This window comes from Littorina saxatilis, linkage group LG1 (assembly GCF_037325665.1).
Source record: "Littorina saxatilis isolate snail1 linkage group LG1, US_GU_Lsax_2.0, whole genome shotgun sequence".
NCBI lineage: Eukaryota > Metazoa > Mollusca > Gastropoda > Littorinimorpha > Littorinidae > Littorina > Littorina saxatilis.
In genome coordinates this window covers 5,989,030-6,003,955 of record NC_090245.1, presented here as the reverse complement: position 1 = coordinate 6,003,955, position 14,926 = coordinate 5,989,030, and the positions used below count along the sequence as shown (strand labels likewise).

At 42.5% G+C, this 14,926-nt stretch overlaps 1 protein-coding gene across 1 annotated transcript in view; it reads right to left on the bottom strand.

Annotated features, from left to right (window-relative positions):
• LOC138959990 (uncharacterized) overlaps positions 1-14,926 on the bottom strand; it is a 68,520-nt gene that overhangs the window by 35,104 nt on the left and 18,490 nt on the right. The window contains exons 22-33 of the mRNA XM_070331707.1: positions 14,261-14,412; positions 13,325-13,494; positions 12,380-12,551; positions 10,895-11,033; positions 9,583-9,779; positions 6,717-6,934; positions 5,802-6,163; positions 5,046-5,249; positions 4,213-4,401; positions 3,197-3,342; positions 2,438-2,609; positions 1,794-1,864 (exon numbers count right to left, since the gene is read on the bottom strand). Of these exons, the coding sequence (XP_070187808.1) occupies positions 1,794-1,864; positions 2,438-2,609; positions 3,197-3,342; positions 4,213-4,401; positions 5,046-5,249; positions 5,802-6,163; positions 6,717-6,934; positions 9,583-9,779; positions 10,895-11,033; positions 12,380-12,551; positions 13,325-13,494; positions 14,261-14,412 (2,192 nt within the window). The remainder of the gene's footprint in view (positions 1-1,793; positions 1,865-2,437; positions 2,610-3,196; positions 3,343-4,212; positions 4,402-5,045; positions 5,250-5,801; positions 6,164-6,716; positions 6,935-9,582; positions 9,780-10,894; positions 11,034-12,379; positions 12,552-13,324; positions 13,495-14,260; positions 14,413-14,926) is intronic.

Sequence of the window (14,926 nt, the reverse complement as noted above, 5' to 3'; positions counted from 1 at the left end):
AATCTGATAAAACAAGATCTTAAAATGGAGGGAGTCTTAAAATGAAGGGAGTCTTAAAATGGAGGTAAATTAACAGAAAATCTGATAAAACAAGATCTTAAAAGGGAGGGAGTCTTAAAATGGCGGGAGGGGGGGAGGGGGGAGAGGGTCTCAAAAGGGGGGTTAACTGCAGTCAGTGGTAAACGTCTTTGTAACTATGAAAGGTCTATTCAACTATCTAGATTCCCTCATAACAAAGTATTGAGCATTTATTTATTTATTTCATTTATTTATTTACGAGGATTTATATCGCGCACGTACCTCACCACACAAGGCGACTCAAGGCGCATGTCTACCTATTAATGCCGTGTGAGATGGAATTTTTTTACACAATATATCACGTATTCACATCGGCCAGTAGATCAACAGCCTATAGGCGCTGCATCCACCTTTCACGGCCTATTATTCCAGGTCACACGGGTATTTTGGTGGACATTTTTATCTACGCCTATACAATTTTGCCAGGAAAGACCCTTTTGTCAATCGTGGGATCTTTAACGTGCATACCCCAATGTAGTGTACACGAAGGGACCTCGGTTTATCGTCTCATCCGAAAGACTAGCACTTGAACCCACCACCTAGGTTAGGAAAGGGGGGAGAAAATTGCTGACGCCCTGACCCAGGGTCGAACTCGCAACCTCTCGCTTCCGAACGCAAGTGCGTTACCACTCGGCCACCCCGCTCCCTACCACTGAATATTTCACTTTGACAAGGAAACATGAGAGCACGGTTAGTGTAGCATTTTCTATCAATCAATTCTTGCTGGCTGACAAAATTCTAGTTTAGGATCGATCTTATAGCACAGGTCATATTGATCATGTTAATCATCTGCATAAACTGAACCACGCTTATAGCACAGGTCATATTGATCATGTTAATCATCTGCATAAACTGAACCACGCTTATAGCACAGGTCATATTGATCATGTTAATCATCTGCATAAACTGAACCACGCTTATAGCACAGGTCATATTGATCATGTTAATCATCTGCATAAACTGAACCACGCTTATAGCACAGGTCATATTGATCATGTTAATCATCTGCATAAACTGAACCACGCTTATAGCACAGGTCATATTGATCATGTTAATCATCTGCATAAACTGAACCACGCTTATAGCACAGGTCATATTGATCATGTTAATCATCTGCATAAACTGACCCACGCTTATAGCACAGGTCATATTGATCATGTTAATCATCTGCATAAACTGACCCACGCTTATAGCACAGGTCATATTGATCATGTTAATCATCTGCATAAACTGAACCACGCTTATAGCACAGGTCATATTGATCATGTTAATCATCTGCATAAACTGAACCACGCTTATAGCACAGGTCATATTGATCATGTTAATCATCTGCATAAACTGAACCACGCTTATAGCACAGGTCATATTGATCATGTTAATCATCTGCATAAACTCAACCACGCTTAATAAACAGTCTGGGCTCACACAGTCAACAAAAGTGGCTTTCATTCGCTTTTCTGATTTAGACAACGTCCATGTTGTGACTGCTCATATTCTGACAACTTTAAGGCGCCCAAATACCAGAGCAGGTACAAAGTGCGAAAACGTGATGAAAACGAATGCTCTTTTTTAACCCCCAATCTAGGCAGGTTTTTAAATCTTAATTATATTTGTGTTATTTTTTTAAAGATGAAACACTTGATGAGACACTTGCATCTTTCTCTTGGGTGAGAAAAACGAAAGAAACAAATCTATGTCGATCAACATGTACCAACCTTCATGTTGGATTTCACTGTTTGCACGTACACGGCATATTCAAATCCGACCACACCACCAGCGCTGGCGTCTGCAGACACAATGTAAGAACACAACCATTAATAACATTCCATGACCGTGAAGAAGAAAGCGGACGAATACAGGGTAAATGATGAAAACAGTGGTGCAAACAGAGAAAATAAATAAACGGGAACGAGAGAGAGAGAGAGAGAGAGAGAGAGAGAGAGAGAGAGAGAGAGAGAGAGAGAGAGAGAGTGGGGAGAGAGAGGATTGGAGGGAGGGATAGAGAGAGAGGGCTGGAGGGAGAGAGAGAGAGAGAGAGAGAGAGAGAGAGAGAGTGGGGAGAGAGAGAGGATTGGAGGGAGGGATAGAGAGAGAGGGCTGGAGGGATAGAGAGAGAGAGAGAGAGAGAGAGAGAGAGAGAGAGAGAGAGTGACAGTAAGACAGAGAGAGACAGAAAGAGACAGAGACAGACAAACAGACAGACAGCCAGAACAAGAGGGTATAGAGAGACAGTGATCGAGAGAGACAAAGAGAGAATGATGAAGACAAAGAGAAAAGTTTTATTGTTTAGTTATATTAAATAACCATAACAATATCGATATGATTTGCAATGAATACCAGAAGATGGAAAATTTCTTACGAAGTAACAGGAACCATATTCCAACAGGAATTGGGTATTCGACCGGTCCGATGAAGGGAATGTACACTTGTGATCTTTGTCCATACACAGGGAAGCGACCATCATCTGTGTGTTCCACTGGATTTTCAAATTCCGTTATGTATTCACTTTCAGGAGGTAGCTTAATCAGCAACTGCAACATGGGATATCATGGTCAAACACCTTGTACTTTTGATGTGTACAATACCTGTCCTAGCCGATTTCACAAGCAGATACAAGCATTTCTAATAACTGCAATACTTACCCCCCCCCCCCCCTTTGTCATCTCATCCCCCCCCCACCCGGCCACCCCGTGCATTTTCCGCAAAACCCATATCGCGCACTTTCCCCAACGCATCCTCCACCCTTCAAACCTCTAAACAACACTTTGCAACCCTACCTATTTTACAACAAACCCTGATCAGTGTTCAAGTTCCATGTTCCAATAATCCTTTACCCTCGTTTGGGCATGGAGGATAACGGCTGTTATGCAAATAAAAGAAACAACTAGCTAACAGCAAACTCATACAATCACAAAACAAGAAAGGAAAGTTGTTGGAACGTTGTTATTGACAAAAATACGTTACAATCACGACGTTCCAACAACTTACTTTTCTTGTTTTGTGATTCTGAATTTTGGAACGTTGGCAGTCTCTTTGTTTTTGGATTGGCAAACTCATAGATCAATTCAAAACAGCACGCATCAGTGCAGTATTACGTTTACGAGCAGATGCAACTTACTGAATCTCGAACAAGGTCCTTGAGACCAATGATAGACTTGGCTAGCTCCGGACTGTCCACGTCAAGGTCAGCTAGCACCTTGTAAGTCTGCTCTAAAGACAGCTCGTCCAGGTTAAAGGCTGAATTGTTGAATGTCCTTCGTAAGTCTGGAATAAGAAAATGACAGTTGTCAAGGTCAAACTCTGAATTGCTGGGCGCCTTGGTTACGCCTGGAATTAGAACATTAAAAGGGATGTGATGTATGTTGGTCAAACGTGTTGTAAAAATGTTGAGAAAATTCAAGCAGAAATAACCACTCCAGAACCAAAAGCGAAATCATTTATCTGCCTTTCTACACAGGCAGAAAGGGAAGGGGGCAGTTATACGGGGGGGGGGGGGGGGGGGGGCAATACAAACAAATGTCCGGGGGGCAATTGTTCGGGGGGCAATTGTCCTCCCATGGCGGGGGGCAGTTGTCCGGGGGGCAATTGTCCTAGGGGGCAATTGTCCGGGGGACAGTTGTCGGGGGGCAATTAGCCTGCTACCCTTGAATCAAATGATTCTCACAGGATTACACGAATAAACGTAGTTGTCTTGATTTAGCAGTATTCTTCGCACAGATTCCTCAAACATAAGGATGGATACAAAAATGCAATCAAGTACATCCGAGTGTTTAGCAGTTCTCTAAATCAAATCGGCTTCAAAGATATGAAACTGTCTCATAAAAACCATGGTATACACACACTAAGTCATGTACAGAAGGTGGGTCGCTTCAGGAGTAAGGCCGATGCTTAATTAACGGAAACCCATTTGAGGCACGTTATCTATGATAAATAAAAAATATTTGATTTGGCCGGCCTATTCAGCACAACCACATTCATTGGAGCATATTTGTAGACAGTATCAAGAAGACTTGTCACTTTGATCACCGAAAATATTTACAAGTATCTGCATGTTTAAGGTTTGAATTTTTCCATGTACCAAATCGTATCCCTTTCAAAATGTTTCACATAACACACAAGTCCCAAACTCATCACCTGAAATGGATAAGTTGGAGAAGAAGAGGTTTTTGGCCAGAATGACGTCAGGCAGACAGCACAGGTTGGGCCCACAAGCCCGGAGGGTCAGTGAAAACAAGAGCGCGTCCCCTCCCCAGGTAGTGTTGACCTTCAGCTTGACATCAAACACACTGAAGATCTTCGCTCCACTTGCCACCGCTGTGTTGGCTTTTGAATGGAACAGAAGATACAGGACAAAGGTTGAGAGCGAATAGAAAGATTACAGTGTACAACACACACTTAAACAAACAAAGACACAACCTCTCTCTGTCTCTCTGTCTCTGTCTGTCTGTCTCTCTGTCTGTCTGTCTGTCTGTCTGTCTGTCTGTCTGTCTGTCTGTCTGTCTGTCTGTCTGTCTGTCTCTCTCTCTCTCTCTCTCTCTCTCTCTCTCTCTCTCTCTCTCTCTACACACTCTACATGTTATGTAGATGGCAGTCTGTAATATGTTAAGTAGTACAGTCCATCTTCTTTCTTTTGGCACACAGACGCCTTTGCGAAACACATACCTTCAACGTACGCATAAACGTGTATAAGCAAAGGTTTCACAGAAAAATGCAAGGAGATCGTCTGCAAATCTATGGTGCTTTTCACATCTCTGGAGATCTTCTTCTTCGTTCATGGGGTTAAATGTCCACGGTTTTTACGTGTATGGCCGTTTTAACCCCTCCATTTAGGCAGCCATACGCCGCTCTCTGTGAAGAACTATCTTTGCAAATAAGAGGTACTGCATGCCATGCATAAAATATATTAACTGAAAGACATTTACACCGAATGTTCTCCAAGCAGTTTTTACCGGGCAATATTTTCTTACCGTTGCCTGATACAGAAAGCGCCTGTCCATTGAGACTGATACCCACAGCGTTCTGGTCTTTGTCCACCTGGATGTCCACATTCAGTGTTTCGCTGGCGTGCTTCCGCCGGATGATGACCTCACAGGCCAGTTCCAGGCAGTCGTGATGAGGCACGCAGAGCGAGTCTTGGCTAGCCAGCTGTCTACCCAGCTCCGGACACATATCTGTGAGAAAGAAAACAAAGAGAGAATAAGTGACACAGTGAACTTCCTTTTTCAACCGTAAAAATGTTAGGTCTTTCTTTGTTTTTTACTTTCGTTGGAATACTAATTTAAAAAACGCACACAAGAGAAGTGATTTGAAAACTTTTTTTTCTGAATTCTAAAAAATATTGAATGAACAATTCGTCTTCGAAAGAAGGAAGCAGAAAACAAGAAACAACAGCGCTCTAACTCAAATATAAATCTGCACGGTGGAGAAGGATAACAAAAGTAACGAGCATATTTGTAGATTGTATTATTAGATATTGTTTGTTTATTTCATTAATTTGTATATCTTTCAAAGGCGAGATTGCTTCAACATTTCTGTACTTCAACAAATCAGCTTTTTTTTCAACTGAATCGTTTCTGGAAAATTGTACTTGAAAATTAGGTGGGTGCAGAACAGTCATTTGTGAGAGATCTGTGACCAAAGAAGAATCACAATAAACTTGCTCACTGACAACTTTGTGTCTTATTTCTTCAATGTTCCATACGCATTAGTTCATGGCAACTTACCAGACCGCAGCTTAGTTGTGAGTACAAGCAGAAGCTTATCCTTCCCCCCTGGCATCACGCCCTTCGGGGGCAAGAGATCGGGAGGCAGCTCAATGTCTGCAAAGAGGTCCTGGTAGTCATCTTCATCGTGGTCAAACTCGACTTCTTGCAGCAAGCGATGCACAGCTCCAATGGTACGGTTACCTAGCCTGTACATTTTCGCGCTTACGTTCACCAGAGTGCTAACTGTGTCGGCTATTTTCAACAGCTTGTCAACCCTGGACCGCATTTTGCTGCTTTGCATAGATGTCCGGAGGAAATTTCCGAAAGGGAGCCTTTTGGACTTGAGCGCTTTGAAGAACCCGTTAGCAGCACTAACGCCCCTGAAAAAAAGAAAAGGCGATACGTTCTGTACAAAACAATTAAAGCTTGAACACTTGAAATCTGCTTGTTAACTTCCAGTCGTTCTTGTACAATCTGAGAAACAAAGAAAGTTTGAGCTCAAAATGCATACGACATGTACAACAAAAGTAAGTGACAGTTATTCGGAACCCATCTCCTGGCAGCTGAGAGATTACATTTTTGTCCAAAACCAAGAACAGGTCAATGCGGATAAGTCACGCCAGTGCAGGACAAAAAGATTCAGTAAAGACTGCAGAGAAATTAGTTTATTTGTGTAAAACGTTTCATGTGTATATCTGTTCTGCAGTTCTTAGGATGGAAGTGGCTTGTTCATTGCAAAGCTTGTTATTCTCTCAGGTGCTAGGAGACGGGTTCCGCATACCTCTCACTCTATTACACATGTCGTATGCATTTAGAGCGCTTACTCCCCTTGTTTATCAGATGTTCTGCAGTTCAATTTCTACAGTCTCTCCTTCTCATGTTTGTAAATCTGATGAATGAATGAAAGTAGAAGTTGGAGAGAAAATAACTTACTTTTTCTTACGAAACACGTTTTCCAGCGAAGAGACATTCACCTCCAGCTCAAAAACGAAGCCGTCCTTGAGAGGGGCAAGGAAGGAGTCATCTGGGATGAGGTCCTGGACGAAGGTTCTGGCCTTGTCGGTCCATTCCATTGCCAGTCTTTTCAGCTTGGTCAGCTTGGACGAGAACCCGTCCGTCAAAATGCCAAAGTCTGAAGTCTGACCAATGTGCTGCGGGCAAAGTACAGCATTAGTTTGCTTGTCATGATTTGTATATCGTGTGTGTGTGTGTGTGTGTGTGTGTGTGTGTGTGTGTGTGTGTGTGTGTGTGTGTGTGTGTGTGTGTGTGTGTGTGTGTGTGTGTGTGTGTGTGTGTGTGTGTGTTTATTGGAATAGTAAAGCGCTTGAAGCTGTGAATCGGGATTTGCGCTCTAAAAAAGTGATTTACTATTGTTATTATTAATTATAAGTAAGGCGCTGTGTTTTTGACGTTCTTTGGATCTAACAGGAACAGCAGGGATATGTTGCTAGAATATGTTTTCCGTGACAAATCTTGCCCAAATAGCCATGAAAATGGAGAAAAATGTTCATCACTTAAAGGCACACTACTTCTGATGAAAACGATGCGGCTGACCATTTCAGATCTCGCCAGGTTTTACATGAGGTAAGACAATCCATCGACTTTATCCGATACTAAAAAACAACTGTGTGGGTGATCTCTGTGCATAGTGGTCATTTTTGTGATGAAATAATTCCGTGATTTTCAAGAAATTAATTCATAAAAAACGCCAAGGCACGTCAACATTAAGAGCAAGTTGTCTTTCTTCTTCTTCTTCTTGGCGTTCGCAGAGGTTACACAATCAGTCCAGCACTGGTGATAAATGTTGTCGTTTTCTCCAACTCCTGTCGACTGCCGTATAGTTTGGTCTGCAAGGGAGTTGGTAACGGCCACACTTCTTTTCGTTCCTCATCTAGTAAGGGACATCGCTGTAAGTTGTGTTCCGCTGTTTGGTCTTCTTGACCGCAGGCACAGGTTGGTGATGGCGCCAGCTTGAACTTTCGGTTCATGTGAGCATTGAGCCTGTTGTGGCCAGTACGCAGCCTGATGAGGTTGACTTGCTGCTCTCTGGACATTGTGTGGTAGTCATCTCTGTTTGTCCTTGGCCTCATCGATGCCTTAATGATTGTCTTCTGCTCACTAAAGCTGACACTGTTTTCAGGTTGGTCTTCCACGGCTCCTTCTTTCGCCAGCTCATCAAGGTGTCAAGCCGTTGGACTGTTTTCATGAGAAGGAGTGTGCCGTTAAGGCAGTCATTATAGTTCCCCCCTTTTCTCCAAAATGAAAAAACAATCTTAGTGTACGCAAAGCTCAGCTTACACTCTTTCACTTTACACATTTTTGGAGCGAGAACAAATTAAACGCAACAGTCTTTACTCATCGTGTCTGTTTTTTTATATTTAGTCAAGTTTTGACTAAATATTTTAACATCGAGGGGGAATCGAAACGAGGGTCGTGGTGTATGTGCGTGCGTGCGTGTGTGTGTGCGTGTGTGTCTGTCTGTCTGTCTGTGTGTGTGTGTGTGTAGAGCGATTCAGACTAAACTACTGGACCGATCTTTATGAAATTTGACATGAGAGTTCCTGGGTATGAAATCCCCGGATATTTTTTTCTTTTTTCGATAGCTGTCTTTGATGACGTCATATCCGGCTTTTTGTGAAAGTTGAGGCGGCACTGTCACACCCTCAATTTTCAACCAAATTAATTGAATTTTTGGTCAAGCAATCTTTGACGAAGGCCGGGGTTCGGTATTGCATTTCAGCTTGGTGGCTTAACAATTAATGAATGACTTTGGTCATTAAAAATCGGAAAATTGTAAAAAAAAATAAAAATTTATTAAACGATCCAAAAACAATTTCATCTTATTCTTCGTCATTTTCTGATTCCAAAAACATATACATATGTTACATTTGGATTAAAAACAAGCTCTGAAAATTAAAAATATAAAAATTATGATCAAAATTAAATTGTCGAAATCGTTTTAAAAACTATTTCATCTTATTCCTTGTCGGTTCCTGATTCCAAAAACATATAGATATGATATGTTTGGATTTAAAAACACGCTCAGAAAGTTAAAACGAAGAGAGGTACAGTAAAGCGTGCTATGAAGCACAGCGCAATCGCTACCGCGCCAAACAGGCTCGTCACTTTCACTGCCTTTTGCACTAGCGGCGGACTACGTTCAGTTTCATTCTGTGAGTTCCACAGCTTGACTAAATGTAGTAATTTCGCCTTACGCGACTTGTTTTGGTTTAAATCGGAAGTGTGTCGTAATAATGAACTGCTAACATGTATATCGAATTCTAGGTTTCCTTGAGTGGTAACATATGTGACCCTCCACCACGAAATGAGTCACATGTCACATTTGCATGATTTTCACATTTTTACATTTTCCTAAAGAGTTTTTTATGCTCTATCCAGTGGTGAAAACCGTTTTACAAAAGAGCAAAAACTGTTTGAGTTATAAGCCTGTGACTAAGGTGACCCTCACACTTTTACCAGACACTCCCCGGACTTATATTACGCCTAGCGCAGAACCGCGCGAGGTGACATGCGACTCATTTCGTGGTGGAGGGTCACGTTTAAGGATGAATGATGATACATTGTAGACGGATGCATGTTTTGGATTAAAAGCCCCACAATGATGTGCTTGGGACAACAACAAAAAATGTTAAAAAAAATAAAAATATATATACATAAATATATACTCACAACACAATCTACAATCATTTGACTATCGTGTCGGTAACCATAACCACTTCTGGGCGTAGAAAATAAAAACAGGACACCACACAACACATTCTACGTGCCGATTTCTCACCTTCAAGGTAAACTCGCTGCACTCAAGGTACCAGGTAGGCGAGGGTTGCGGCGTGTCGATGAAAGGTGAGGGGTCCAGGTAGCGACACATGCCCGTGTCGTTAGAAGTTCTCTTCATGGCCAGGTGGATGTGATCCTTGCTGCAACCACTGGCTCCCAGCGAGTAACCAAGCAACTCACCAGCCTCCAGGTAAAACTCTGTGAGGTGGACAGCAGTGTTTCGTTAGACAAATGAAAGTGTGACCCAACAAGTCACCAGCCTCCAGGTAAAACTCTGTGAGGTGGACAGCAGTGTTTCGTTAGACAAATGAAAGAGTGACCCAATAACTCACCAGCCTCCAGGTAAAACTCTGTGAGGTGGACGGCAGTGTTTCGTTAGACAAATGAAAGAGTGACCCAACAACTCGCAAGCCTCCAGGTAAAACTCTGTGAGGTAGACAGCAGTGTTTCGTTAGACAAATGAAAGTGTGACCCAACAAGTCACCAGCCTCCAGGTAAAACTCTGTGAGGTAGACAGCAGTGTTTCGTTAGACAAATGAAAGTGTGACCCAACAACTCACCAGCCTCCAGGTAAAACTCTGTGAGGTGGACAGCAGTGTTTCGTTAAGTGCCGTTCACATGGCAGACTTTCAGCCAACTTTTCCGCAACTTGTGTTGGTTTGTAATCGCTCCCGAGTTTTTGAGACCAAGTCGACGAAAAGTCTGCCACGTGAACGGCCCCAACGATTGAGGTTTGATTAAGGACAGATTTAACCACGACTTGAAAACTCAGATTTTGCGCAGACTTTCCTCATAGAATCGCTGCTTAAAACTAGTTTAAGCGTTTACGCTGTTAACATGGGCAGCGATTTTCATTTGACTAGGCGCCGACTAAAATCGCTTGAAAGTTAGGGAAACGTTGGTAAAAAGTCTGCCATGTGAACCGCACTTTAGACAAATGAAAGAGTAGTATATTGTCCCTCAAGATCTCTCTGCAAGACGAGTGTCAGTGATGTCATCGGTACTGCTTTTTTTTTAAAGAAATGTCAAACTCGTTCTTATTCCTTAATTTATTATCATATTTCAAAAAACTGTTGTGCAGTGTGTAATCTAGACATCAAACTTTACAAGTTCACATGTAATCTTGGGCTCGGTCCCCCTTAACGTACCTTCCACTGACTCAGACTCCACTTAACTTTACATATTTGCAAGAACACTTTTGTTTTGTGATCAAAGAATGGCCAAAGACAGATTATTTAATTCAATGCTTAAATGATCTTTAAAGCAGCTACCATTTGCATTGTTATTGCTGACAAGTTCTGCTACACACTTACCCGTTTGGTCCTTGAAGTCAGCATTGAGCTGAATGTTGGAAATAACAATCTGATACTCGTGCAGGTCGGCGGTTTGGGGTTCGATTCTCACTGCGTTTCTGCCTTCCACGTAAACCATACCCGACACAGGATTCACCACCTGTAATAGCAATAATTGATGTCTACTGCTGCGTGAAGTGCAGGCATACTCTTTCTCTCTGTCCGCCCATCTCCACCCCCATTTGAATTGAGAACAGTCATCAACATTTTTGAAGTTTTTTTTTTCTTCTCAGGGCGGTAAGGTCGAATAGGCTGTTCTTTCCCCGGAAATTGTTGCAATACACATATTGAAAATAATTACGTTGATGTTTGTTGTTGTTGTTTCCCCCAAAATCGGCGTATGCTGCCTGAATGGCGGGGTAAAAACGATCATACACGTAAAAATCCACTCGTGCTAAAACATGAGTGAACGTGGGAGTCTAAGCCCATGAACGAAGAAGAAGTTGTTGTTTTGTTTTTTAGTTGCTTGTTGTAACTGGTGCGAATTGCACGGACTGTATACAAAGCAAATATCGTAAATAAGAAGTAACAAACAAGTCGCGTGAGGCGAAAATACAACATTTAGTCAAGTAGCTGTCGAACTCACAGAATGAAACTAAACGCAATGCAACGCAGCAAGACCGTATACTCGTAACATCGTCAGTCCACCGCTCACGGCAAAGGCAGTGAAATTGACAAGAAGAGCGGGGTAGTAGTTGCGCTGAGAACGATAGCACGCTTTTCTGTACCTCTCTTCGTTTTAACTTTCTGAGCGTGTTTTTAATCCAAACATATCATATCTATATGTTTTTGGAATCAGGAACCGACAAGGAATAAGATGGAAGTGTTTTTAAATTGATTTCGACAATTTAATTTTGATAATAATTTTTATATATTTAATTGTCAGAGCTTGTTTTTAATCCAAATATAACATATTTATATGTTTTTGGAATCAGCAAATGATGGAGAATAAGATGAACGTAAATTTGGATCGTTTTATAAAAGAAATATTTTTTTTACAATTTTCAGATTTTTAATGACCAAAGTCATTAATTAATTTTTAGGCCACCACGCTGAAATGCAATACCGAAGTCCGGGCTTCGTCGAACAATACTTGACCAAAATTTCAACCAATTTGGTTGAAAAATGAGGGCGTGACAGTGCCGCCTCAACTTTCACGAAAAGCCGGATATGACGTCATCAAAGACATTTATCAAAAAAATGAAAAAAACGTATGGGGATATCATACCCAGGAACTTTCATGTCAAATTTCATAAAGATCGGTCCAGTAGTTTGGTCTGAATCGCTCTACACGCACGCACACACACACACACACACACACACACATACACACACACATACACCACGACCCTCGTCTCGATTCCCCCCTCGATGTTAAAACATTTAGTCATAACTTGACTAAATATAAAAAGTTATTGAGAAGCATCTTACAGCAAACAGACTTACCTTCCAGCCCTTGCTCCACACGAGGTCGATGCCGGGATGACCATAACGCGTGCAGTCTGTCGGGTAGTAGCCACACCCACACCCACTGTCACAGTCCCGGCGCTGGCTGGGGAAGTTTGGGTGGAATTTCACCCCGAACAACGCATTCATCCGAGACCTGATCACGTCAATACTGAAAACCCAAAAACAAAATGTCAAAAGTGGTTAAGGTGGTGAAAAGCAACTTTGCTAATAACTTTCCCATTCATCTGATTGTATTTATTTGTTTAGTACCGGTTGTTCGGTATCTCTGATGGCAAAATCAAGATTTCAGGTTAAAAAAAGAAATAGATATGAACAAGGCAGTCACATTGCACGCGTGACTGTTGGGAAAGCGAAGTAACTTCAACACATGGCTTGTGACTTCTGAGGGATGGAGAAACTAGTTTCACCCTTAACTCATTCTTATCTGTAGCTCATCTCCATCTGAGGGATGCAGAAAGTAGTTTCACCCTGAACTCATTCATATTTGTAGCTCATCTCCATCTGAGGGATGCAGAAACTAGTTTCACCCTGAACTCATTCATATTTGTAGCTCATCTCCATCTGAGGGATGCAGAAACTAGTTTCACCCTGAACTCATTCATATTTGTAGCTCATCTCCATCTGAGGGATGCAGAAACTAGTTTCACCCTGAACTCATTCATATTTGTAGCTCATCTCCAGTCCATTACTCGCGCTTTTAATTTCTCATCTCCATTTCGATATTAAATCGGCTGGTCTTAATAGCATTCGAGGTTCTACTTTACACCTCCGGGACAACCTGTGTCTGGCCTGTCTGAAAACACCTCCTCCGCGTGATGGATTCTGCTGCCAACGCGGTGAAGATAAAGAGGGAACATTTTCTCTGCCCGCGCGGCAGCAAGCTGGATGTCTCTGACCTGTTTATAGCATTTAATTACTCACGCCTCTTTCAACCCCGCAAAGCTTGTCTTGAGGACTTCAGTCTGTTGGTTCATACGGTCCAGCGCGTGCTGCAGTTCTGTAGGAGACTGGAGCAGGATCACCTCGAAGTGCTCGATCATCACCTCGCTCTTGTTGTATAGGCGAGCCAGACTGTCTTCCACGTCTACAGTCTGGAGACAAAAAAACAGCCAGTGCTTTTTTTCAAGGAAGGGAGGAAGGTAGAAAGAAAGGAAAGAAGGAAGTAAGGCAGAAAGGAATGAAAGACGGAAGCGAGGAAGGAAGGAAGGAAGGAAGGAAGGAAGGACGAGAGGGAGGAAGGAAGGAAGAAAGAAAGGTAGCGAGGAAGGAAGGAAGGACAAAAAGAAGAAACGACTCGAAGAAAGGAAGAAAGAATGGAAGGAAGGAAGGAAGGAAGGAAGGAAGGAAGGAAGGAAGGAAGGAAGGAAGGAAGGAAGGAAGGAAGGAAGGAAGGATGGAAGGAACATAAAATAAGCTTGGAATACATGAATAAAGGATGATTGGAAGGAAACAAGGAAGACAAAAAGGAAGGAAGGAAGGAAGGAAGGAAGGAAGGAAGGAAGGCAAACAAGCAGTATGGAAAGAAGAAAGCATGGCAGGTTTGCAGGAGAAAAGAATGAGAACGAAAAGAAGGAAGAAGTGACTCCTTCACATACACAAAAAACAGTAAAATCCAAAAACTGCACAAACTATCTTGTCTGCCAAGACAACAGGAAGGCTTTCTTGGAGTTTAGCAGAGGTGCACAAAGCCGAAACTCGATCCAACAAAACTGGGGGGGAACAAGCCGCGGATTCTGAAAGCTTGAAATCGCAACAAATCTCAATTTCAATTTCAATTTCAAAAAATAATCCGACCCGCGGCTGCGTACCACCCATTGCGTTGGGTCCCAGTTTTGGCTTCAGCTCTGACGTGCTCACCCCACACTGAGTGTAGAAACTAGCAGCAGTGTTGGTGCCCGTCTGTCTCTTGCGCCGAGCATAGTGGGCTCTGAGTCTGCTGACGAGGCTCCGGGTCTGATCAGTGATGCTCCTCAGTTCCTCCCCGGCACCGTTCCATGATGACCTGCCGCCTGTAATTCAAGAAACATGGAAACGTTGGTTTTTTTCTCAGAAACTAAACGTTCCAATAGCATACCTTTCTTGTTGTTTGATTCAAGAATAAATGAACCTACAAAAAGAGCTTGAACTGGTGGAAATGTGTCGCTTTTCGTCACAGTCCTCCTTCTCAGCTCCAGTTACCTCTCTCCTCAGCACTCTACTGCTGTTCTGCCTCACGCTTTACTTTCTGGGTGTGACAGGGGAGGCTACCTCTCCTTTCGCAACGGACTCTGCACCCGAGTTGTTGGCCTTTAAAGTCAACACCTGTGGTTTGTAGAGTTCTGTTTGTGATGGGGTCTGGTGGTTTCCGATTGTCTGTATGTTCATGGAAACCTTCGGGTTTGCATAACAGTTTTTATAGGGCTAAGAAATTAGCCCTAACATTTTCAATCCTGTTTGATTGCACTTCGCTTCCCGAGGTGATCGTAGTGTTTCGGCACACGGTTACATGGGTATTAACTTTAGCGTGTGATTCGAAAAGATATC